Source organism: Saccostrea cucullata, unplaced genomic scaffold, assembly GCF_032062105.1.
Source record: "Saccostrea cucullata isolate Sc308-1 unplaced genomic scaffold, CSIRO_AGI_Scuc_v1 ctg566, whole genome shotgun sequence".
Taxonomy (NCBI): Eukaryota; Metazoa; Mollusca; class Bivalvia; order Ostreida; family Ostreidae; genus Saccostrea; species Saccostrea cuccullata.
The window spans coordinates 102,497-126,931 of NW_026930495.1; the positions used below are offsets into that span (position 1 = coordinate 102,497).

Consider the following 24,435-nt stretch of genomic DNA (forward strand, 5'->3'; position numbering starts at 1 on the left):
TGTGTCATAATATTCTCTAGTTCTTCAGATAAAATAAAAATCAGAGAAAGCCACATTTTCAGTAATGCCATTGATACCCTGAGGTAATCTTGTTATTCTGAAGCAAATTCATTTTCATGTACATCTATGCCATGTATATTTCCCTGTTGCCTGGTCATCTGTCAGGTTTTAGATGATGTATTTTCAGTTAAAGAATGCTGGAATGTATTAAAGTTTTGGGAACTGGTCTTATTTCCAAGTTACTGTATACAGGGTTTTTGCCCGTTTTATTTTCGCACCGCAAACCTTACTCACAGATGGGCACAATATAATTCCTTTAACTAAGCTGTGACTGGGCGAAATTTAAATGGGGCAAAATCGTTTGCAAGTGTGGAAGGGCGAAAATAACAGGGGGCAAAAATAACTCTGTATACAGATTTATAAGCTCTACAAGTACCTCGACCTATCTTGCATGTACATGTATGATGCATCTTTGGATGCACAATATCTTTGTTTCTCTCCTTTCTCATCTCTTCTTTGTCACATAGGTTTTCTCTTTTTTTGAAATAAAAAGAATCTAGGTTGATATTTTCAATGATTTGACATAAATGTCTTGTTAGAATTTAATAAAGTAGAAAAATACAACATACGAAGTGTATAATCATAAACAAAACAGGTAATTTTGAAAAATCTTTTTTTTTTTTAAACTTTTGTAATACATGCACATAAATTAACATTAAAATCATCATACTTTCACATTTATATTTATAGAAACCATTGAGCATACAAAATAGAGTAAAGATGAATTAACGTGTATAAAATTTGAATAATTCGTTGAAGAGCTTTAAAAGTGCATTTTCTATGCAAAAGAATGCATCTTATCATGCTTTAAGATACACATTAATACAGAATAAAGGGACATTTTAAAGATTATTTGAAAATCTTAAAATATCATTTTTATTTTTTTATATTTTCTATTCATGTGAAATAATTTTAAATATATATTCATCATTTTGGTCACTGCAAAAGTCTTTCCAGCCATTAATACTTATGTGTGTTATGTGTATCTAATCCTTTAAAATTTCAAAATCCTATAAATGTCTTTCACAACTGATGTGCTTTTAATCTTCCTCATCAGAATTAGCGGGATTAAGATTTGCGACTGTCACTCTTTTGATATTCGGACACTGAAGATGGAGAATTTCTACGATGCTGGGTTTCACTCGTGTCCCATCTAAATTGATTAAGGAAAGGGTCTCAGATTTTAAGCAGGAAACACCTGAAATAAAACAGATTACAGTTTTCCTCAACAAAGCAATGTACACATATCCAAGATATAGCTTTACTTAATTAATTAATGCTCATGAGATACTGACTGACTGCCAAATACTGTATATCTTTTTGTGTACATAAAATGGCGTATTCAAAATTTAGCACAAACACTGTGTATATATAGTTTTAACATATTCAATTAGTATGACATTTCTGCACCGTATATATATATATAAATAGATTTTAACAGTATTCAAGAGTGCATCCTTGTCCATGCCAATGCCGCTAAAATACATGTATGAAACCGGCTTTTTTAAGTACACATACAGTATTTGTTACTTGCAGATAGTTCTCTACTCAACTTTCCAAATTAATGAGTGCAGTTCTTTTGACTACAATCTACGGTTGTCCCATCAATTTAAAACCCCTTTCCCCTCTCAAAAATATTAATTTTAGAAGACTTATACTGGGTTCTAATTACCTTTATTTGACACAGATGTTCTACAAAGGTTAAGTTTACTCAAATCCTGACATTCACCCAGAGCACCATTACACAGAAATCTGCTGGTTATGCTGTAAAAGAAGAGGAATACTGCTGTATACATTAACTACCGACTCTATACTTTCAGCACTATACATTCCGAGTACATATATTTGCATTAATCTTATAAGAATTTTTTACCTTGTGCTTGCCAGACTTAGTTCTACGAGTCCTTGGAAGCCTGAAATGAGAGATGATGTACTGTTTTAATCCATTATTTTCTATGGAAGAGGCCCTTTATCTTTACATTTCAAGTATTTTATGACTGCACACAATGAAGCAGAACAGTAATATCAAAGGCTGAATGAAATACAACTATTTCATGCAATCATTTCGTTAAGAGCTCTGAATATGGGCACAATATTAAATCACTGAATTTTTATATACAAAGTACATTTGTAGGTATCGAATGTTGTTACTGCTAACATATAGCTAACACTCCTTCAAATAATTTTGTTAATAGAAAAGGTTCTTTACTGCCACAAATAAGTAATATTTTTTGAATGTTTACATACACTTCACAACTTCTGAACACACATCTGAAACTAATGTTCTGTCCAAGTATAATATCTGTAGTTCTTTCAAATCTGAAAAAAAAACCAGAGAACAATTTTATAAGCAATACAGGCATTACTTTTAAAAAGTTCCATTTCTTTCAATGAATGCAAATTCAGTGCGATAATTGTGAAAATTTTATTATCTTTTAATGTATTTTATTTGCATAAATCAAACTGCTTCCAATTTACAGAAAATTAATACTTTTTAAATGGACCATCCCCAGGTCAGTTACTTTAGTATTACTGAGGAGGAGTTTCTTCAATCTACAGAAAAAAAACAAAATAAAACTGTGTTATACACTTTAACTGTACAGAAAATATAAAGCAAAAAAAGTGTAAACTTGATACATCATTTTAGTATAACAGGTATTAATTATTGCATAATTTCACAATAAGCACCACTTGCAAAATAAAATTACTGATACTTGCTTTTACTTGTTGCTAAAAACTACTGTAAAACACTGTTCTTGCGAACATGGTTATATAAAGGAACTCACTCATATAGCAAAGTGATTTTCAATCTTTGTGGTTTTAAAACTTATTGTTATCTTAACAGATATAACAAATTAAATTTATATTAATGCATTAATAATATTAATACAATGAATCAAAATTGCAGTCCCTGGCAGTTTGCTGTTATTTTACTGTATTTAAATTCTACTGATCAACCACCAGCTCTCCGTTATATATTTACAAGATTTGATGCCTGAGTCATTTTGTGATACTGGTGTAAATTAAGTGATTTAAAGTATTACCTTGAACATAATGTCTTACTGTAGTCTTTCCACAATACCTACATTTCAATCTTTCTTACTACAATCTTTCATCATACCTACGTTTTAATCTTTCTCACTACAATCTTTCATCATACCTACGTTTTAATCTGTCTTACTGTAATCTTTCATCATACCTACGTTTTAATCTTTCTCATTACAATCTTTCATCATACCTACGTTTTAATCTTTCTCACTACAATCTTTCATCATACCTACGTTTTAATCTTTCTCTCGACACTACAATCTTTCATCATACCTACGTTTTAATCTTTCTCTCGACACTACAATCTTTCATCATACCTACGTTTTAATCTTTCTCTCAACACTACAATCTTTCACAATACCTACGTTTTAATCTTTCTCTCGACACTACAATCTTTCATCATGCCTACGTTTTAATCTTTCTCAATACAATCTTTCTCTCGACACTACAATCTTTCATCATACCTACGTTTTAATCTTTCTCTCGACACTACAATCTTTCACAATACCTACGTTTTAATCTTTCTCTTGACACTACAATCTTTCATCATACCTACGTTTTAATCTTTCTCACTACAATCTTTCATCATACCTACGTTTTAATCTTTCTCTCGACACTACAATCTTTCATCATACCTACGTTTTAATCTTTCTTACTACAATCTTTCATCATACCTACGTTTTAATGTCTTACTGTAATCTTTCATCATATCTACGATTTAATCTGTCTTACTGTAATCTTTCATCATACCTACGTTTTAATCTGTCTTACTGTAATCTTTCATCATACCTACGTTTTAATCTTTCTCACTACAATCTTTCATCATACCTACGTTTTAATCTGTCTTACTGTAATCTTTCATCATAGCTACGTTTTAATCTGTCTTACTACAATCTTTCATCATACCTACGATTTAATCTTTCTGACTACAATCTTTCATCATACCTACGTTTTAATCTTGCCCACGTGAACCATTCCTTCGTCGCCCACATTGATATAGTTTGTAAGGTCCAACTCTGTTAAGGGCATCTCTGAAATGTACAATCATTAGCTTACTTTAAGACCATTCATTTCTAACTTACTCCTTTTCACAGTCAAAGGATTTCATCATTTACTATGTTAACTGTATGTTTAGAGATAATAAGTTTTTTTAAGTCACATACGGTTTTAAAAAATGACTGTTCAGGATTTACATAATTTTATATTGGATTTATCATCAATCACCGTTCATGATCTTCACCTTTTAAATGATAACAGAAGACACAGAAGGAAGAAGTTACACACAGAAAAGACTTTGTCATCCTGTCTATAGTTTCAGTAAGGACAGAAGGACGCAACATTTAATTGTCATAATAATATAATAAGGAAGAAGAAAGAATGGGCTAGTACATTTGCACATGTACATTCAATCCTTGTTAAGCCAGACACTTGTTTTCCAAATCAAATCATTCAGATTAATCAAGTATTCAGAATATAATCAAAGTACTCAGAAGTACAGAGAGCCGGGCTTATTTACAGAGTAGAATGGATTTCTTACATGAATCACTTTTATATTCTGATGAAAAAATTATTTTAAAACTATCAATATAAATGATAAGACACTGACAGTGAGTTTTTCAATCCTAATACCACGGTCCGAATCAGAATGTTTTTTGTCAGAATCAGAATTAATCTGGTACCGCAGCTGAATGTAAACAAACAGGCCAGTCTGGTTCCCTCTCCTGCTTTACTGTGTATGTGTAGAGAACTACGGTAACACTGATTATCAAAAATCCTTACGCTAATGAACTATGTTCTTTGACTTATGAAGTTTTCAAAGTCATTACTGCTAATGTTTATTTTATATAGATAAATCTTTGTTTTAGTTTTGTTGCTTTATTTAGCGTTCGTATTATCTCAAAAGCGGTTGAGAGTAAGAACTATATTTTTGCACGTAACTTTAAAATGGCGACTATGGGGTCAACATCCTGCCTTGAACAGGATCACATAAGCCGGCAATTGCTCTTTGAGCAATAAGCCCGGCTAAAAACATAAAATTTATAAATCTGTACTTACCACTGATAAACTGTAGACCAATATCTGTTGTGGTTAATCGGCTAGGTAAACTTAAACTCCTTAGGGCCAACCCTTATAAAGGGAGAAAGAAGAACTTATCAGTTTAACTATTTTTTTCAATTATGGAAAAGTTTTATCAAGAGACACATGAGGCCAAGCTTAAATAATTCTTTGTTTGCAGTTGCCGACCTATAATTTTTAGTCTGGGTAGGTAGGTAGGGAATTTTTTTTTTTTTTTTTTTGAAAAAAAAAATTGTTCCAGATTTTTTATAGATAACATAAAATAGAGTTTTTCATAGGCCTACTATACATGAATAAGCTGCACTCTTTGTATAAACTAATGATTGATGAAGACAAAAACTGAAAATGAAACAGTTTTAATATCCTGAAAAATTTGAGAAAAAAAATAATATTACAAAATGGCTAAAAAAAAGTTTGGGTCGGGTGCATTTTCAGTAGGTCGGTCGGCAACTGCAAACAAACAATATTTTATTTTAGGCCTGAGTCATAATATTTGCCAGAGTTTCAATGGCACTGCTGCACTTCATGAGCAATTATTCCTATCATATTACTTTATTAAAATATATTGCCCAAGGATTCATTATTTGAACATGCATGTATTGTGATGCCTATAACTTACTCTGTGTGTATTGTGATGCCTCTAACTTACTCTGTATGTACTGTAGAGCCTGGTCCCCATTTACTCTCTCCGTGTTAGAGATCCCCAGACACGTGATACTGTCTCCCAGACACAGTAAGGATTCCGTCACGATGTCTGTCTGTGACACATCTAGAGCCTCTAGCTTCAGTAGCTTATCTACACCAGACAGTCCACAGACCTAGGGAATAACAAACCAAGGGGTGTAATTCATTCATACAGAATTAACTGTTCAAACCAAGGGGTGTATCTCATACATACAGAATTAACTGTTCAAACCAAGGGGTGTAACTCATACATACAAAATTAGCTGTTCAAACCAAGGGGTGTAACTCATAAGATTTACTGTTCAAACCTAGGGATGTGTAATATTCTTCCACTGAATATAATAAATAAGAAGTTCCACGTTTTGATATAATTTATTAATGCATGTGTCTACAGTGACGGTCGAAACTACAACTGATTAATTTCCCTAGTGCTACAGTGATATACAGTATAATGAGTATTAACATGCGGGCTTAATGTACAGCTGCATAAACAAATGCATCCTGTGAAACTGTCTGTGTGGCCAGATTCTCACGATCAGTTCATTCAGCAAATTAAAGATAAACATATCAGAAACAGTTAGGAATGCTGATACCTGACACCTCCCCTCTTAGATAAACAACTATCAAGAACAATTATTATCATTACTCAGAACTTTTAACTGAACTGTTGAATGCAGATATTGTTTTTTTTTTTTTTTTAATTATAATGTCTAAAATATCAAATTGTCACCATCAATTGTACAATACTTTTTAATTTTAGAGGATTATTATGCCTCTTTACACTTATAACACAATTAGCACTGAAAGTCTTTCAGATATGCAGGTTTATTCCTGGATCTAATCGGATATCGGCGCTCTTGAATTTCTGCGTTTTGAGTTACGTTCGGCTCGCGTTCTTTAGCTTGTAGGGTGTCATTTGGTCCAATTTCAGGTGTGACCTCTGGCTGTGCCTTGATTTTTGGTAAGAATATCTCGAGCTCGGTCTCAGAGATGTCCTTAGTTTCTCTTTTTCGGATATGATCTATGTGTCTCCGAACAATACAGTCGTTGTTGAGTTTGATTCTGTAGGATAACGGTCCTGTGATTTCAACTACGCTGCCCTGTATCCAAGGATCGCCTTTGCGGAAGTTTTTTACAAAAACTTTTTCATTGATCTCGAATTTTCTTTGTTTGGTATGCATATCATGATAGTTTTTCTGCTTGATTTGTTTTTCTTGAACTTTGCTTGCTATGTCTGGCATTACTAAATTTAATCTCGATCGTAATTTTCTGTTCATAAGCATTTCGGATGGTGTTAGCCCTGTCGTTGACTGTGGTGTAATTCGGTAGTTAAACAGAAATTTATGAACTCTCTCCTGGATGGTTCCTCCTGTAATCTTCTTGATGGCGGTCTTAAAGGTCTGAACTGCCCGTTCTGCACATCCATTGCTTGAGGGGTGATAAGGTGATGTTTTAATGTGCCGAATTCCATTTTTGGCAATGAACTGTTCAAATTCTTTACTTGTAAATGATGGTCCGTTGTCGGAAACGATAACTTCGGGTAATCCATGAGTTGCAAATACGCTCCGCAATTTGTCTATTGTTGTGCGGGTAGTGATGTTTTTCATCACGATGACCTCGAGCCACTTTGAGTACGCATCCATTATAACAAAATACATATTATCCATAAATGGTCCTGCAAAATCTATGTGTAGCCTTGACCAAGGCTTACTCGGATATTCCCAAGGATGTAATGGTGCTAGAGCGGGGTTTTTCATGTTGACTTGACAGTCCTCACATTCCCTAACACAGCGTTCTAATTCACTGTCCATGTTAGGCCACCACAAGTAGCTCCTGGCCAAACTTTTCATTCTGGTAATTCCAGGATGTCCCTCATGTAATTCATCTATCATGCATTTTCTGCCTGGACTCGGAACGACCACTCTATTGCCCCATAATATGCAACCGTCGTTGCTGCTCAATTCAGTCCGACGTTCAAAATAAGGTTTACATTCTTCTTCCGGACATTTATCAGGCCAGCCGTTGAGAATGAAATGAAGTACCTTTGATAGTACATGGTCCCTCCGTGTCCATAGTCTTATGTCCTTACACGTCACGGGTAGCTCATCAATGTGATTTAGGATCATGCTTGTGTCCAACGGCATAGGGGTGTCTGTTTCCTTGGTTTTTAAGGGAAGTCGGCTCAATCCATCGGCATTTCCATGATTTCGTCCTTCTTTGTACACAATACGGTATTCATAAGCTGCTAATGTTAAAGCCCAGCGTTGAATTCTTGAAGCAGCCATTGATGGTATTTGCTTGTCCTCACTAAACAACCCAATGAGCGGTTTGTGATCTGTCACGATTGTCACCGGTCGCCCAAACAAATACTGATGGAATTTCTTTATGCCAAATATGATTGACAAACTTTCCTTCTCCAATTGAGAATAATTTCTCTCTGCCACTGTCAAGGTACGTGACGCATAGGAAATGGGACGCTCGCTTCCATTTGATGTGATAGGACTGCTCCTATTCCGTATGGCGATGCATCTCATGCAAGTATCATTTTTAGCATGGATCATAATGCACTAACACTTTGTCGGATTGCAGTAAATCCTTTGAGTTTTGAAATGCATCCTCTTGCTCCTTACCCCACATCCACTTTTGATTTTTCTGCAACAATTTGTGCAAAGGATTCAACGTTGTCGCTAAATCGGGTAGAAACCGATTGTAGTAGTTGAGCATTCCGAGATACGCTTTCAGCTCGGTAACTTTAGTCGGATGTGGTGCATTCTTGATTGCTGTCACCTTCTCCGCAACGGGGTAGATTCCTTGCTTGTTTATCTTGTACCCAAGATACACAACTTCAGGTGCCATGAATACGCACTTACGTCGCTTGAGTCGAACTCCTGCATCCTGAATTCGTTTCAGAACTTCCTCCAGATTTTCCAAATGTTCCTTAGCTGTGCGACCTGTGACTAGTATGTCATCGACACGTATCAACACATTCGGAATTCCTTGAAGCAGATTCTCCAGTGTCCGCTGGAAAATCCCTGGACTTGATGACACTCCATATGGAAGGCGATTATACTGATATAATCCTTTATGGGTGTTCACTGTCACATATTTCTTAGATTCATCTTCCAGGAGAAGCTGATTATATGCTTGATTCATGTCAAGCTTGGTAAATTCCTCGCCACCTCCTAAGGTTGCATATAAATCCTCCGTTTTTGGAATCGGATAGTTATCCAGTTTTGACACGGCATTAACGGTAACTTTGTAATCTCCACAGATTCGTATGGAACCATCTCCCTTCACTACTGGAACTATGGGAGCCGCCCATTCCGAAAATTTCACTGGCTCTATTATGCCGCTCTTATGTAAACGGTCCAGTTCCTGCTCAACTTTTTCCTTAATTGCGTATGGTACCGGTCTGGCTTTGTAGTATCTAGGCTGTGCTGCTTGATCAACGTAGATTTTAGCCTTCATTCCTTTAACTGCTCCTAATTCGTCTCGGAAAACATCCTCAAATTTGTCTAGTGTTTTCTTGAGTCCCTTGTTTTTGTTGAATTCCGATATAGTAAATATCTCGCTCCAATCCAGTTGAAACTCTCCCAACCAGTCACGTCCCATAAGACTCGGTCCCCGGTTTCTAACTACCGTGATTGGTATGTTTACTGATTTTGACTTGTACTCTACCTTAACTTTGCAAGTCCCTAATATCGGAATCTCATCTCCAGTGTAAGTTTTCAGCTTCGCCTTCGATTCCTGTAAATCTGGCTTCCCAATAGCTTTGTACGTCTCCTCACTTATGATAGACACCGAGGCTCCGGTATCTATTTCCATGTGTGTCGTGCATCCATTAATTTTCACAGTCACTCTGTACGGCTTGATACTCGTTTTGTTTTCCATATGAAACATGTCATATGCGCAATCACTGTCGGAATCGCTGCTTGATTCGGCCTGCTGGTCAACGAAATGTGTCTTACCGCTTTTTTGTTTTGCTGTGAATTTCCTCCCAGAATCACTGTGTGACCTACACTTTCTCGCAATGTGGCCTTTTTTCTTGCACTTATGACACTTGGAATCCTTAAATCTACACTGAGATGGTGCATGGCTCTCGCCGCAACGATAGCAGTCCTTGTTCTCCGGAACAGGGAATTTCCGGGCATGTTTTCCGACTTTGTTGATGGCTGACGCAGGGGCACTAGCTTGGATATCCTTGGCGTTTCGAACAGCCGTTTCCATAGCTGTGGCGATCTCCAGGGCTTCCTTGAAATTAAGCTTGGTTTCGCTTAACAGCCGCCTCTGGATCCTGTCGTCGTTGATCCCAACCACCAGTCTGTCTCGCAGCATTGTCTCCAGTGTTTCCCCGAACTTACAATGCTCGGACAAGCTCCTGAGTTCTGCTACATATTCTCTGACCGACTCGTCCTGTTTCCTCACACGACTATTGAACTTAAAGCGTGAAATAATTTCTGATGGGTCAGGGTGTTTATGATCCTTGATCATTTTCACTATGTCCAAATACCCCTTTTCACTAGGTTTGGTTGGCGCTAATAAATCTCTTACCAGTTTGTAAGTATTTTTTCCCATAACACTAAGTAAAATATCCCTTTGTTTGCCTGCGTCCGTTATATCGTTGGCATTAAAATAACTTTCTAGTCTCTCTATGTATTGAATCCAGTCTTCACTGTCATCATATGAGGTTAATTTTCCGTAAGTAGGCATGGTGAAAGTCACTTATCAATTTCAAAGAGTTAATAGCAAATATAAAAGTTTATCCTCGTCGCCAAATGTAATATTCTTCCACTGAATATAATAAATAAGAAGTTCCACGTTTTGATATATATATTTATTAAAGCATGTGTCTACAGTGACGGTCGAAACTACAACTGATTAATTTCCCTAGTGCTACAGTGATATACAGTATAATGAGTATTAACATGCGGGCTTAATGTACAGCTGCATAAACAAATGCATCCTGTGAAACTGTCTGTGTGGCCAGATTCTCACGATCAGTTCATTCAGCAAATTAAAGATAAACATATCAGAAACAGTTAGGAATGCTGATACCTGACAGGATGCTCAATACATAAGATTACTGTTGAAAACAAGAGATGTAACTCATACAGATTTTACTGTTCAAAACCAAAGTGCTTACTCACACATATAAAGAGTTATTGTTCAAACTTTACTTTTCAAACCGAGGAGGGAACTCTATAAAATATTTCACTATTCTTTTACTATTTCTTTTACCAGTCTTTTTTATGATGATCCTCTATGAAACTAACATCATTTAGCTTTTTTCATAGAAGATCACATAAAAATTCATTCATGAACAGAATCGGGATTTAATTTTTTTTTTAATGAAGAAAGAGTTACTACCCCAGTAATCTTGATAAAACAATATAATTTAATATTGTATCTTGTTCCATTTCAAAACACTTTCCTACCTTGGTATGTTCTAGGGACAAAACTTTTAAATTTTCCAATTCTGAAATTAAACATACAATTTTAAAAAAATTTGAAAAATAATATCAATAATTTAAGAAGTCAAAAACAAGATAAAAATTTAACAACTGTCTCTATGCATACCTTTTAAATGAGGCAGTATTTTTTCTGTGACGCTGGTCCTGTTAAGGTTGAGGGCCTGTAGACAGGTAGGAAGACTAGGGATGATTCCTGTTAAACCCGGCTCAGTGACCCCTGTACCGTCCAAGTTAAGGGAGAGTAGGCAAGGCATATCTGTCAATAAAGGAACGAAATAGTCATGTCACAAATACACCAAGGCCATCAAACTATTACATGTACTAGGCCAGGCATATCTGTCAAATATAAGAAATCACTAATACACCAGGGCCATCAAACTATTACTCTGTAACAAGAGGCCCATGGGCCACATCGCTCACCTGAGAAGCTTTGACCATTCCGTTCTTTACCACATTTCCCCCTTGCAATACATTGTCTACCAAAAAATATTGTGGCCACCTTACCCCGGGGGTCATGGTTAGAACATCACACTATAGGATGCTTCCACATAGTTTCACAAGTGGTTCTTGAGAAGAAGATTTTCAAAGATTTTTCCTTTATATTTCTATGTAAAACTTTGATTCTCCATTGTGGCCCTGCCCAACCCCCAAGGGTCAAGATTTTAACAAATCACTAATACACAGCTTTTCTGGGAGAAGAAGATTTTTAAAGATTTTCATATATTTCTATGTAAAACTTTGATTCCCCATTGTGGCAAGGTCATGACTTGAACATTTTAGAATCTACACTACCCAAGGATGCTTCCACATAAGTTTCAGTTTTCTGGCCAAGTGGTTCTTGAGAAGAAGATTTTTAAATATTTTTCCTATATATTTTTATATAAAATTCCAAGGCCATCATGATTTTAATAATTTAGAATCTAAACTACCCTAGGATGCTTTCATAAAAGTTTCAGCTTTTCTGGCCGAGTGGTTCTTAAGAAGAAGATTTTTTAAGAAATCTTGTGAGGGGACATTTTAACAATTTAAATTCGCCTTCACCTAAGGATGCTTTGTACCAAGTTTGGTCAAAATTGGCCCAGTGGATGGACGACGGACAAAATGTGATCAGAAAAGCTCACTTGAGCCTTCAGCTCAGGTGAGCTAAAAAAGTAAGAAATCACAAATACACCAGGACCATCACAATAATACTTCACAAGGCAATTATCTGTCAAAAGAAAGAAATCACTAATACACAAGGGCCATTAAACTATTAATTGGCAAGGCATGTCTGTCAAAAGTAAGAAATTACAAATATACCAAGGCCATCAAAGAAATACTAGGCGTGTCTGTCAAAAGAAATCACAAATACACCAGGGCCATCACAATAATACTAGGCAAGGCATATCTGTCAAAAGAAATCACAAATATACCAGGGCCATCACAATAGTATTAGGCATGGCATATCTGTCAATAAAGGAAAAAAGTGAAATACGAGACAAATCAAGGCAAACAAACTAGTACTTTACAAGAAATATTTATCAATAAAGGAAGAAAAGTAAAATACAAGTTACATCTAGGCCAACAAAATAGTACTACACAAGACATATCTGTCAATGAAAGTAAAATGCAAGTCATATCAAGGCCAGGACTTTTAAATCACATCCATAATATTTGAGATCTTGACGTTGGAGATAGCGAAAATCAACTGTATTTATTAGGATAACAATACTTACACTGAACTAACATTTATTTTCAAAGAAAGCATATAAAGATATAATTTAATCTTTTACAGTGTACTATAAGGAATAAACATTTGACAAACCTTTAATTATTTCTAAACATTTATCTGTGAGCTGTCTACATCCACTGAGGTTCAAGTGCTTCAGTTTTTTTAAAGCTGAAAAAAGAATCAAGTACATGTAAATAAAGTTATTCACCCCTAATACATGTATCAACTGCAACCCCATCCCCTCCCTTCACCATGACCTAAAATATATATGGTTATCTTCTTTCTCTGAGGGGCTTGTTCAAATATTTTTTGATGTCTGGTATGTTTTCAATAATTTTCCACTGATAATGTAAATAAAAGTATCTTTGTCATTAACCTGAAGCTGTAAAATGAATCACACAAAGTCCAAACCAACACTTACTGTTGAGTTCTAGCAGTCCCGCGTCCGTAATCAATGGACACGATTTTAAACTAAGTGTCTGTAATTGGCAGTGATATCTAAAAATATAACAACAAAAAAGTTTTTAACTTGTTTGATACCTGTTTTTTTCACATTAAGAAAGGTAATGTCCAGGGCAGTTTGATATCTAAGATCTTTTACATTATATGACCATGTTTTGATAAATCGAACACAACACTAATTGAATGGAAACCTCAGTCAAAATTATTATATATGATAAAGTTTATATTCACCTGACAGCATGAAGCAGTTCGTTGGTTGCATAGGGATAACAATCTAGGATCATCTTTCTCAAAAAGCTGAAAAATTAAAAATACCTTTCAGAGGTATGTAAAGTGGTCAATATAGTCATTTTTTAACACTTATTCCTATACACTGGATATTGGGATTAGGATATTGCTTTAATATCAATAGTAATGACATTACAGCATTTTACAGTCACTGTAGTTTTCATGTGAAAGTTATGCCAAATACAATAGATTCATATAAAAGATAGCTGTGTTACATGTAGAAACAGAAACAAACAGGGGCCAAGCGCTCACCTGAGAATCCTTAAAGCCATTGAACAAAATCTACACTACCTTGGATTCTATATAAATAACACTAATGTAACTTTGAAGTGTTTGAAAAGAAGATTTTAAAAGGTTTCCCTCAATATCCCTATGTAAAAGGTTCAGGGGGATGAACAAAAAAACTACCTGAGGATGATTCAACATAAATTTCATCTTTCCTGGCCCATTAAAATCTATATATTCCTATGAAAAACTACATTTTGGCCCCAATCCTGGGTCATGATTTGAACAAACTTGAATCAACACTACCTGAGGATGATTCAACATAAATTTCATCTTTCCTGGCCCAGTGGTTCTTGAGAAGAAGATTTTTCCTATATATTCCTATGAAAAACTTGTGTCGGCCATTTTGGCCCCACCCTTGCCCCTGGGGTCATGATTTGAACAAACTTGAATCAACACTACCTGATTAAATGTAAAGAATATACTATGTAAAAAGTGCTCATATTAACAAGCAATTGAATAAATATTACCTTCAGAAAAACTTACTGTAAACGTATTATATTTGGCTGAACAAACTTGAATTCTACCTGAGAATGATTCCACATGAGTTTCATCTTTTTGGCTGAAAGAAGATTTTTAAAGATTTTTCCTATATATTCCTATGTAAAACTTGGGTCGGCCATTTTGGCCCCACCCTTGCCCCAGGGGTTATAATTTGAACAAACTTGAATCTACACACCTGAGGATGATTCCAAATAACCTTTCCCAGTGGTTCTTGAGAAGAAGATTTTTTAAAAATGCCATTAATTTTTCTCTAATTCATAATTATCTCCCCTTTGAAAAGGGCATACTTCATTTGAACAAACTTGATATCCCTTCAAGACTTTGTGCCAACATTGAGAAGAAGAGAAAATGTGAAAATGACACTAAATCAAATCCATGAAAGCCATTATTTATGGTTGGATATGATTTTTAGCCTACAAGTCGCCAAGGTTCAGGGATAAAAACACCCAACTCACTGGATTAAAATCATATCCAACTACAAATCCTGGGAGATCCTATATTAATCTACCATCTGAACTACTGATTAAATGTAATATACAAAGTGTTCATATCAACAAGCAATTAAATAAATTTACCTTCAGAAAAACTTAATTTGTAATCTTTATTTATGTAACTTAAACTCAGAAACACCATCTAAGCAACTATGATTTAAATATGTTCATTTTTATATATATTTTACCATGGAATAAAAGCATTGAGGACTCTGGGCTTTAGCAGTTTCTCCTTCAGCAGGTAAGATAGGATATTCTGAGCGACCTCTTCTGACACGCCTGATAATGACAACAGGGGGTGACGGGGGTCATGCTGGGTCAAGCGTTGAGCGATATGGTTCATGCATAAATGTGTCAAGTGACTGACATCGTAGGTCAAGGCTGAGGGCATGGAAACCTCGGGCTGATTCGGAGCTACTCGGGGTGGATTTGCATATCTTTCCCTGGCTTTCTCCGCTGAAATTTATGAAGTAATGTACATGATTGAGTATACTATACCAAAGAAACATTTGTAGCTATTATAATCACTTTAATTTTTCACATGTGAAAATATGGAGCTTGGTGCTGGACAAAAAGATATGCTTTTTCTCAGAGTATGAATGTTAAAATATATCCACTGTACTTTTTATTACAGCTTACACAATTGGGAAAAAGAAAAGTCCAAATAGTTCTTAATTGAAAAAAAACAGCCACTTACCTGATAGGTGAGTCAATGTATTGTGTGGTACGTACCCGCTAGACGAGCTGCTGGGATGTTGTGGTGCTCCTCCTCTGCCCCGGGATATCCCACGGGAACCAATCTCTGTCCTACCCCTTCAAATGCTGCTTGATTGCCTCCACCTACAACACATGTTAACTGTATACAATACCTTACTTTTAAATTAATTATATAATTACAGTATGCATAAACTCTATGATGTAATGAATAAGGATTGCATGAATACATTAATTTTGCTAAGTTTATAATAGACATACATGTAAATGCTGTTTTTAAACATTTGTGATTCAAGTCCCCCCCCCCCCCTTCCATGGAATCATCACTTAGTCTAATGGAACAATATAGAGAGACAAACTGTGTCACTCACACCCTCATCATTTACATGTCATTAACAGATCTAATTCCTTACCTCCACCTAGGCCCATTCCTTGCAGTATTGGTAAACCACCTAGCCCTGCACCACCTAGTGGCCCCCCACCACCCAGTCCCCCAAATCCTGCAGGGAACCCCGGGGGCATTCCATGGTGGACAGGATAATCCTCAACCTCATCCTGATCAGCTTCCTCATTTTCCTCCATTTCCTCTTCCTCATCTAGAACAGTATAATAAGGTTAAATTAATCTCAAAACTCCTTGTGTAGTGCTTTGTAGATATTTATAAATATGAAATTATGTATATAATTATATACACAATGGATAACGTAAATAAAAAATATGCTAATAAAATACAATTGTTATAAAACAACAATGCCATATTAAAATACTCAAAATCACTTTTTGAATGGGTAAAATTTATGTGGTTGTAAGAAAAAAATATTGGGTTTTGAGGATTTGATTTTCAAAGTTCAAGATGAAAATTATTACTTTAGTTTGAAATATCCATCTTTCATAGTTTTGAATTTTTTATCTTTCAAAGAAGACCTGGATTTGTGGTCACTTCATACCTCAAATATAACATAAAAGTTAAATCCCCTTGTATCTTGAATATAACTAATCAGCCTTTGGATGAAATATGTGGGTATGTAAATCTGACAGAAATGACAATGACCCTCACCTTGCCTTTCCTCCTCAGCCCCAGCTTGCTGGTTAATGATCCACGGTGCCTGGAACCTTAGATTACCTTGACCTGCTGAACTTTGACCTTGACCTGACAAACTTGATGCTTCATCTGTAGCTATCTGCTTACTCTCTGGAAAAAATATGAAACATTCCTTTTAACCTTTATTGGTTGATATTTTTATAATTACCCCCTTTCTTCTTTTATCTACACAAATTTTTTTTTATTAAGTCTCAGTCTATAATACATGTATATACATGAATCCTTCAGCTTCAATTGAATTTAAAGTCTTGCATGTGCATATTACGGTATATTTAATGTTCTCAATCCTTAACTTTTCAAAATTAGTTTCAAGAAATATTCAGATTTCTTTTGAAATATTTATAATTTTCTTTTCTTTTTTTTAAAGTAGAACTCTATCAAAATATATATAGTCACATATTAACTTCAATCCTTAAACCTAAATTTGAAATTGAAAGACAATGAATACAAAACCCCCAATACGCTAAGAGATGCCGTACCTGTATGTTCTGGGTTAGGTTTCTGGGTGTCTTTCCTCTTCACCATTAGGGAGGCTGAGGGGGTCAGCTGGAGATCTTGTAAGGAGGACTGGACGTCAGCACCAGAGAATTCCCGGTGAGGAAATGGCTACAAGATTGACAACATCATTATCAATGTCAAACATTTACATCACATTGCTTCACCTTTTTATGCAAATTATCCCATGTTTCCAAATATCATTGATGACCTGGCATACTCCACTAACTAGACACTGATACTTTAAATATGCATGGCTGAGCCTGATAAAATCATCACAAGCATCACTGCTTAACACTATTAACTTTCTAAATGAATTTCAAACGCCATAGACATCGTTTTAATTTTGGATGTTTGTATAAACAAACAACCTGTCCCATTTCCATGCTGATATGGATACTTTTTGCACCACTTTTGTAGGAGAGTTACAATCTCCAAACTTGTGTATTAAATTGATAATATGGATACCTGTATTATAGCTAGTATACCTGAATTAAGACAATTTCTGAGGAGCCACATTTCTCGGTGACAAACTTCCACACTGACTGAAAGGATTCTGAAGCAGGGTAGGTTTGTTTGACCACATCCCCCGCTAACAAACGTAACTGAAAACACAAGGTTTGTAGACATTAGCTAAGATTAAATCATAAACTTACACCATCCACATTGGAGAGAATCAAGCTTCACCTATACATGTATACTGGCTACTTTTCAAACATGGACATTTCCCAACAGTTGTCAAAAATCTGTTTGAAAATTGTCCTATTAATATCCATAACTTTACTAAAAAATTACAGAATTTACAAAATATTGATTTTTGAGTGAAATTATTAAAAGAATGCACATTAAAGTAAATTCCCATACAGTTTGTTAAGAGTTGGGCAAATACCTAAGTTGCTATATATGGGGAAAAAGAAATTACACGAATACTGCATACAGGGTTATTTTTGCACCGTTATTTTCGCCCCTTCACACTTGAAAACAATTTTGTCCCGTTTTAAATTCGCTCAGTCATAGTTCTGTTTAAGAATTTATACTGTATTCTTTAAATCTGCCCTATTCTAAATTCGCCCAAAGGAGGAGAGGGCGAAAGGGTGAAAATAAAATGGGGGAGAAAATTTCCCTGTATACAGTGAATAATTCTCTATTAAAATTTAAGGATAAAAAATTAAACATAAATAAATACAGTAATTTTTTATGTGATAAGCTTTGTGAAATCGATGTGTGTTTCCATGCAAACATAAAGCAGTAATTAACATAGTGGAGATGTTGACTGTCATTCTAATCATGCAATTGTATGGACCAATCACTTGAATTTTTACCTGGAGTTGGCATCTATCTGGGGAGGGCTTGGAGGTGAGTGGGGCTGGGGGTGCCTCCTTAGTCCTTACCTGTAGCTGACACCTGTCAGGCACGGGTTTGGAGGGGGAGGGGGCTGGGGGTGCCTCCTTTGTGCCTGTTTTAGCTGCCTCAGTCTTACTGTGGAGGCTGGTCATTTTCTTCTTCTCTCTATCCTCTGCTATCTCCTTTAACACTCTCTCATGATCCTGAATCAAAAAGCACAAACACACAGGTCAGTGGCATGTTTTAGCCATGAATGTTACCAAAAAATAACCCAGAAATAATCTATGCTCATTAATGTATATGGTGACATCTGTGAAACCGGAGAGGACTACAGGTTTCCTCTACGTCTGTCCGTCCGACTGTCTGTCCTACTTCGTTTTCCGCACTTTTTTACTCTCAGAATGCTTGTTATTATTAGTTATCCTGGGTATCAAGGGTGTACAGGGATATAACCTGGATTTTATTCCATACACCCTGAGGCCGAAGGGTGTATGGAATACAACCTTGGGTAAATCTCTGTACACCCTTGATCGAACCTAGAAAACAATTTATTTTTAAATAATTTTTTTTAAAAACATAAGACAAATCAACTGTATATCAAACTTACGCTAAGATTTTGTGACATCATGTTATTTGCTATTTATCATAGAGAAACTGTGCATTGTGACGTCAGTTTTATTTACCCCAGGCTCAAGTCAGGTGCACAGATATTTAAACCAGTCGGACTTTTTTTCCAATCAAAGCTTGTGTCACAAGCTACATGGTAATAAAGTAAGCTTGTCTCCCAAAAACATTTTACTCTCTGTATCTCAAACAATCTACATATGATAGAAAACTTACTCTTTTACGCCTCTGTTTTTCCTTCCAAGCATCCTCTCTGGCCTCTTTTCTTTGCTTGGCTTCAAAATCAGCTCTCACTCTCTTCTGGTCATCACTCAAATGTAACCTACTAATGACTGTCTCTGATTGGTTGTCTTCTGATTCTGGGTGTGCTTTGACAGGCTTTGATTGGCTGCTTTCCTCAGAGTTTTGATTGGAGGATTTTGATTGGTCTGTTACTGCAGTTTGATTTGTTGATGTGGAAGGTTGACTTGTTTGTCTGGGAACTGCTGGGTTAACAAAGGGATTGGTTGGGCGTTCTGACTAAAAGGAAAAAAAATAAATTTGAAAAGGTACATTATAAAATTGTTATCATACAGTGTAATTATGTATATAAATGGTTCTATTGTGTTTCTTAAATAGAAAAGAAAAGTACATAGTCAGTATCCTTCATTAGGAAAGATTCCATATAAGATTCTTTTTATTCCACCCTTCATATTTTGCCTTTTCTCAATTATCTCCCCTTGGAAGCAGGGTTGCCCTTCACTACATAAATTTGCAAGTAAAATTCCTTTTACCCAAAACAGGCTTGTGTTAATTTCAGTTAAAATTGGTCCAGTTGCTCTTGATAACTGATTTAGTAAGATAAAAATGTGATAAGTTTAAAGAAAGATGGACAGACACAAAAACAGATGCATGGCGATCAGAAAAGCTCATCTAGACTTTAGGCTCTAAAGCACTCAAACAATGAGTGCATTTTCAATCACATAAAGAGATATTTTTCCACCTAAAGAATCTTTTATGCATCTTTGAGTATTCATTTTAAATTAGATTTTCTAGTCGTTTTCAACTCATTGCCAGTTGTGACTTCCTTTAAATACTGATTACACAAACATACCGATTGGCGTAACTGAAGTCTTGGCCCTGAATTTGATACTGTCTGACCAGGTTTTCCAGCCAGGATCCTGAAAGTAAAGTTATCTTAGATTGGTAGATTGGGTTCTGTTACTTAAGGATCAAAACTGAACCTTGATTGAAAAATATACATTCAGGTTAGACACAGATTTTATAAGTACCTTTTACAAGGGAAAATTATGAATAGTAAACTTGTTGATTTCATTCAATTAATTGAAATATAAATAAAAAATCTCAAAACGTTTCCATAAACAGGACTTTACAGTATCAAAACCTCATATATTTTTTTTAGCCTTTGGAAAAAAAAATGATTTAAAATTTGTACAATTTTCAATTTTTCACTAAATTATGTGTCCTGGTAGAAAAAAAAATGTTTACGTAAGTAACTAAATACCCCTTCTTTAGTGAGAGAGGCACCTATTTTAGCAAAAATATTTCAATTTTGAAAAGAAAACATTATTTTTTGTGTTAAATTAATTCCTAAGTTGTATTGATAATTGATATCAATATTATAAATCTAAAAAAGATCATTTCATATAATCATTTAATTTCATGACAAAATGTCGCGAATTTAAAGCTTTGAAAATTGTCATCACACGCTAAATCCCCCATGGGAATTCTCAAAAGTTGGCATGTATGCAGGCTACAGATCTGTTCATCATCTTACCACTCCACCGCTCTCTCCACTGACAGGTGTCCGTTCTGAACCGCTGCCTGGCCGTCTTCAAAAGTGAATCCCATTGACATTAGACAAACAAGCATGTCATCAACACTCTACAAAAAAAAAACAAAAAAAAAAATTTAATTATTATCTGTTGTTTCATGCATCATAACTTCTTTCCATTTCTTTGTTTATTATGTTGCATTATCACATTCACAGGCACTTATTTCCAAAATATATTTTAATCCATAGTATAATAATAACAAGTGTTATTATTATATTATGGGTTAAAAAATATCCGAAACAAGTGCCTGTGGTTGCAGTTCTACAAATGTATTATACAATAAAAGTTTTCTTAAGTTAAAACCAGGTGTGGAACTAGGGATTTCCAAGTACTGGACATGAAATACATTAATTTCTCTGTGTCAGATAAGGGTTTACATAAAATAACTTGCACCCAAGTCCTGTAAAGGACCCTGTCCCAATTGAAAATTTACTCCTTTTCCCCAAATATACAAGTAAAAAATTAAAATACATTGAATTTTGAAATTTTAATGAATAATGAAGATGTGAATAAGGAATAAATCTTCAGAGTAATTCTTCATTCAACATTTAAATTTAATATGAGCTATCTGATATCTTTTTTTTTTTAATTATTTATTCCCAATTGAAAGGGTACAGGACCCTGCAGTGCTCCAAGTCACACTTCCTCTTAGGTCGCAAAATGGCGACTTAAAATTTTTTTGGTCGCCATTTCAGAATTTCTGGTCGCCATAATCAAATATTTCACTCGCCATAAAAAAATATACAATTCATTTTGTGATTAAAACTTGATAATTCAAATAAGGATATGTATTAAGTCTTTATTATATCAAAGATTACATATTACTGTTACTATAAAAATTTGCTAGGTTGAATGAAATATTTTTATTGAATACATGTACCTTTATGGTTGTACAGAAGAAGACAAGTAATCTGATTACAGAAATAAAATTTTGTCAAATGAAAATACAAGCTTGACAGCTGTTGAGACAGGACTTTGCCTGCTGTTTGTCATGTTTACTTACTACTACGTACCTAACCCATTACACAGTCATTATAAATGCCGCCAAAACACTCTTTATTAGCATGATTCATTGTGATATGCAAGCAATTGACCAAATGCTTCAATAACAAGGTCAGATCTTAGAAAGTTTACGAAGTTTGGATGCCATTCTATCAGGAACATTATTTTTACACGTCTCTGGTTCTATCAAACTTTGTACAGCATGCTGCCTTAACATTACAAGATCCAAGTCTATGTGACGCTTTGTAAAGTGTATTTAAGTATATGTCATCAAACATTTTCTGATAGAGAATCTTTACAAATGAAATTTCGATCCCGATCTTAAAAATGGATGTTTCCAGCCCAAATTTTCTCAGTCGCAAAAATGCGAGTGTGTTTTCCTTTTTAGTTGCAAAATCAATTTTTTGGTTGCAAATGCAACCATTTTAGTCGCAACTTGGAGCACTGCCCTGTACCAATAAAGGGTGGATTAAGCCCTGGAGACATTGGGTCCCCAATGGGACAAGCAATGGCCAAATGTTGGCGAGGTCTAGGGTACAAAGTCCCTAAATACTTTTAAATTTAGAGCTTTTACGTCTAAAATACAACCCACATGTTATAATTTAATATAACCTCCTCATGTATATGAATAAGCAGATAAGGCACCTCTAGAGGCTCTAAGACTACGCAAATTCATTCAATAAAAAATTAAGAATTCTTGTTTTTCACTAATATGTCTCGAACTTATAGCGAGCGCAGCGAGCGTCGCGAAGCGACGCTCGCGAAGCGAGCTCAATAGACTAACGTGTATGAACAGAGGAAATTCGGATTGAAATCTGTACATACGTCAGCCAAATTTCTCTGTGCAACATTCCCAGAATTCCTGCACTACCCAATGTCCTTTGCGCGAATAAATCAAAAATAGTAAAAAAATTAAAGGAACATTGTTTCTTACCGAAATCTCAACGAAATGATTTTGCCTTACCTTATTCAAAAAAATACCCCATGCCACAACACCGGCCTTCACCTTGCCCTTCCGAAATGATACAAATGACGTCACCCGAAACTTACGAATTTTGACGAAGTTATGTCGGTTCCTTCCGTGAAACTCGGAAAACATGTTGCGGTGCATAGCAACATGGTGGCTAAAACATAGCAACAACTTACTTGAGAAGAACGATTTAATGCAATCTCTTTTCCATAAAACCAGCGTTTGCGTCCTAAGTCAACAGAACTTTTTATCTGACGTCATACTTTCGTCATTTCAACGGTTCGGGTATTTCCGATTTTGTCGGAAACTTCCGAGAAGTTTGGAATCTCGATCCCGATGCTTGGGAAATGATTTCTTTTTATTGCATTGTTTTATTCTTTTTGCTTTCTTTTTCTTGAATGATAGACAGTACATGTGTAGGTTTATGATAGTAAATGAACTGCGCTCGCCCCAACGGTCACACCGTAAAACATATTAAGTATGTTTTTAAAATTTGGCAGATATGACAAAATGTTTTAGCCAGTCAGCGAGGAGCGATCTGTCAAACAGGACCGAACTGACTTGTTACGTACAGCACGTTCCCAGGACTAAGTGCTTGCAATTTCATGAAAATCCCGGCGTGATTTGAACAAACATTATTCTTTTTCACACATAAAGTGTGTATGTTGTCAAAGAATTGCAAACTGGACAGTAAGTTCATAAGTTCTAAGGTACCTGTGTTTGTGTTTCCATTTTTTTTGCTTTTGTGTGTCACTTCCGGTTTACAGAATTTGGTAGTTCGTACATGTGTACGTTCGAGTCGTAGGTATTTTAAATATTCTGCTATGTTTGTATTTTTTTAAGGACAGATGATACAAACAAACTATTGTAAAAAAAAAATGAAAAAAAAATTGGGTCATGCTTTAATGAGTAAAATGAATAAGTTTCACCGCGTAGTTTTTAAATTTTTATTCAAATTTTCACAAAAATAGGATTTGTCATTTGAAGTGAAATACAGTGAAAACTCTTTAATCCGGCACCCGTGTTATCTATCACACTTTAAATTCCGACATAAAATTTCTTTCCCATTTTACTAATTTTGATGTTATTTTACACTTTTCAATCCTGCACACTTTCTATTCCGACGCAGAATTCGTCTCCCAGTGCATGACGGATTAAATAGACAGTTTCACTGCACATACATGCGGGAACGACAACTATGGATAGAGAATGGTACTGTATCGCAAAAAGAAGCATACTGACCCCCAATTTCTTGCTGAGATTTTTTTA

General features: G+C 35.2%; 1 protein-coding gene across 2 annotated transcripts; it reads right to left on the reverse strand.

Moving 5' to 3' along the window:
* Positions 1-808: 808 nt before the first annotated feature.
* Positions 809-23,931, reverse strand: LOC134228813 (uncharacterized). Of its 2 annotated transcripts, XM_062710507.1 has the most exons (24): positions 23,881-23,931; positions 21,137-21,243; positions 20,453-20,519; positions 19,576-19,878; positions 18,783-18,938; positions 17,880-17,996; positions 17,376-17,502; positions 16,852-16,986; positions 16,208-16,390; positions 15,813-15,920; positions 15,269-15,536; positions 13,744-13,809; positions 13,472-13,548; positions 13,144-13,218; positions 11,446-11,595; positions 11,304-11,344; positions 5,834-6,002; positions 5,164-5,235; positions 4,058-4,139; positions 2,552-2,613; positions 2,308-2,379; positions 1,934-1,973; positions 1,733-1,824; positions 809-1,258 (listed from the first exon to the last, which is right to left on the reverse strand). In XM_062710507.1, the coding sequence occupies exons 1-24, from the start codon at positions 23,896-23,898 to the stop codon at positions 1,101-1,103; spliced, it is 2,745 nt and encodes a 914-aa protein (XP_062566491.1). In that variant the 5' UTR covers positions 23,899-23,931; the 3' UTR covers positions 809-1,100. The 2 variants fall into 2 exon arrangements, 1 of the variants encoding a protein (XP_062566491.1); XR_009984075.1 differs by lacking the exons at positions 809-1,258; positions 1,733-1,824; positions 1,934-1,973 and having other exon boundaries at positions 4,054-4,139.
* Between the last annotated feature and the right edge of the window lie 504 nt (positions 23,932-24,435).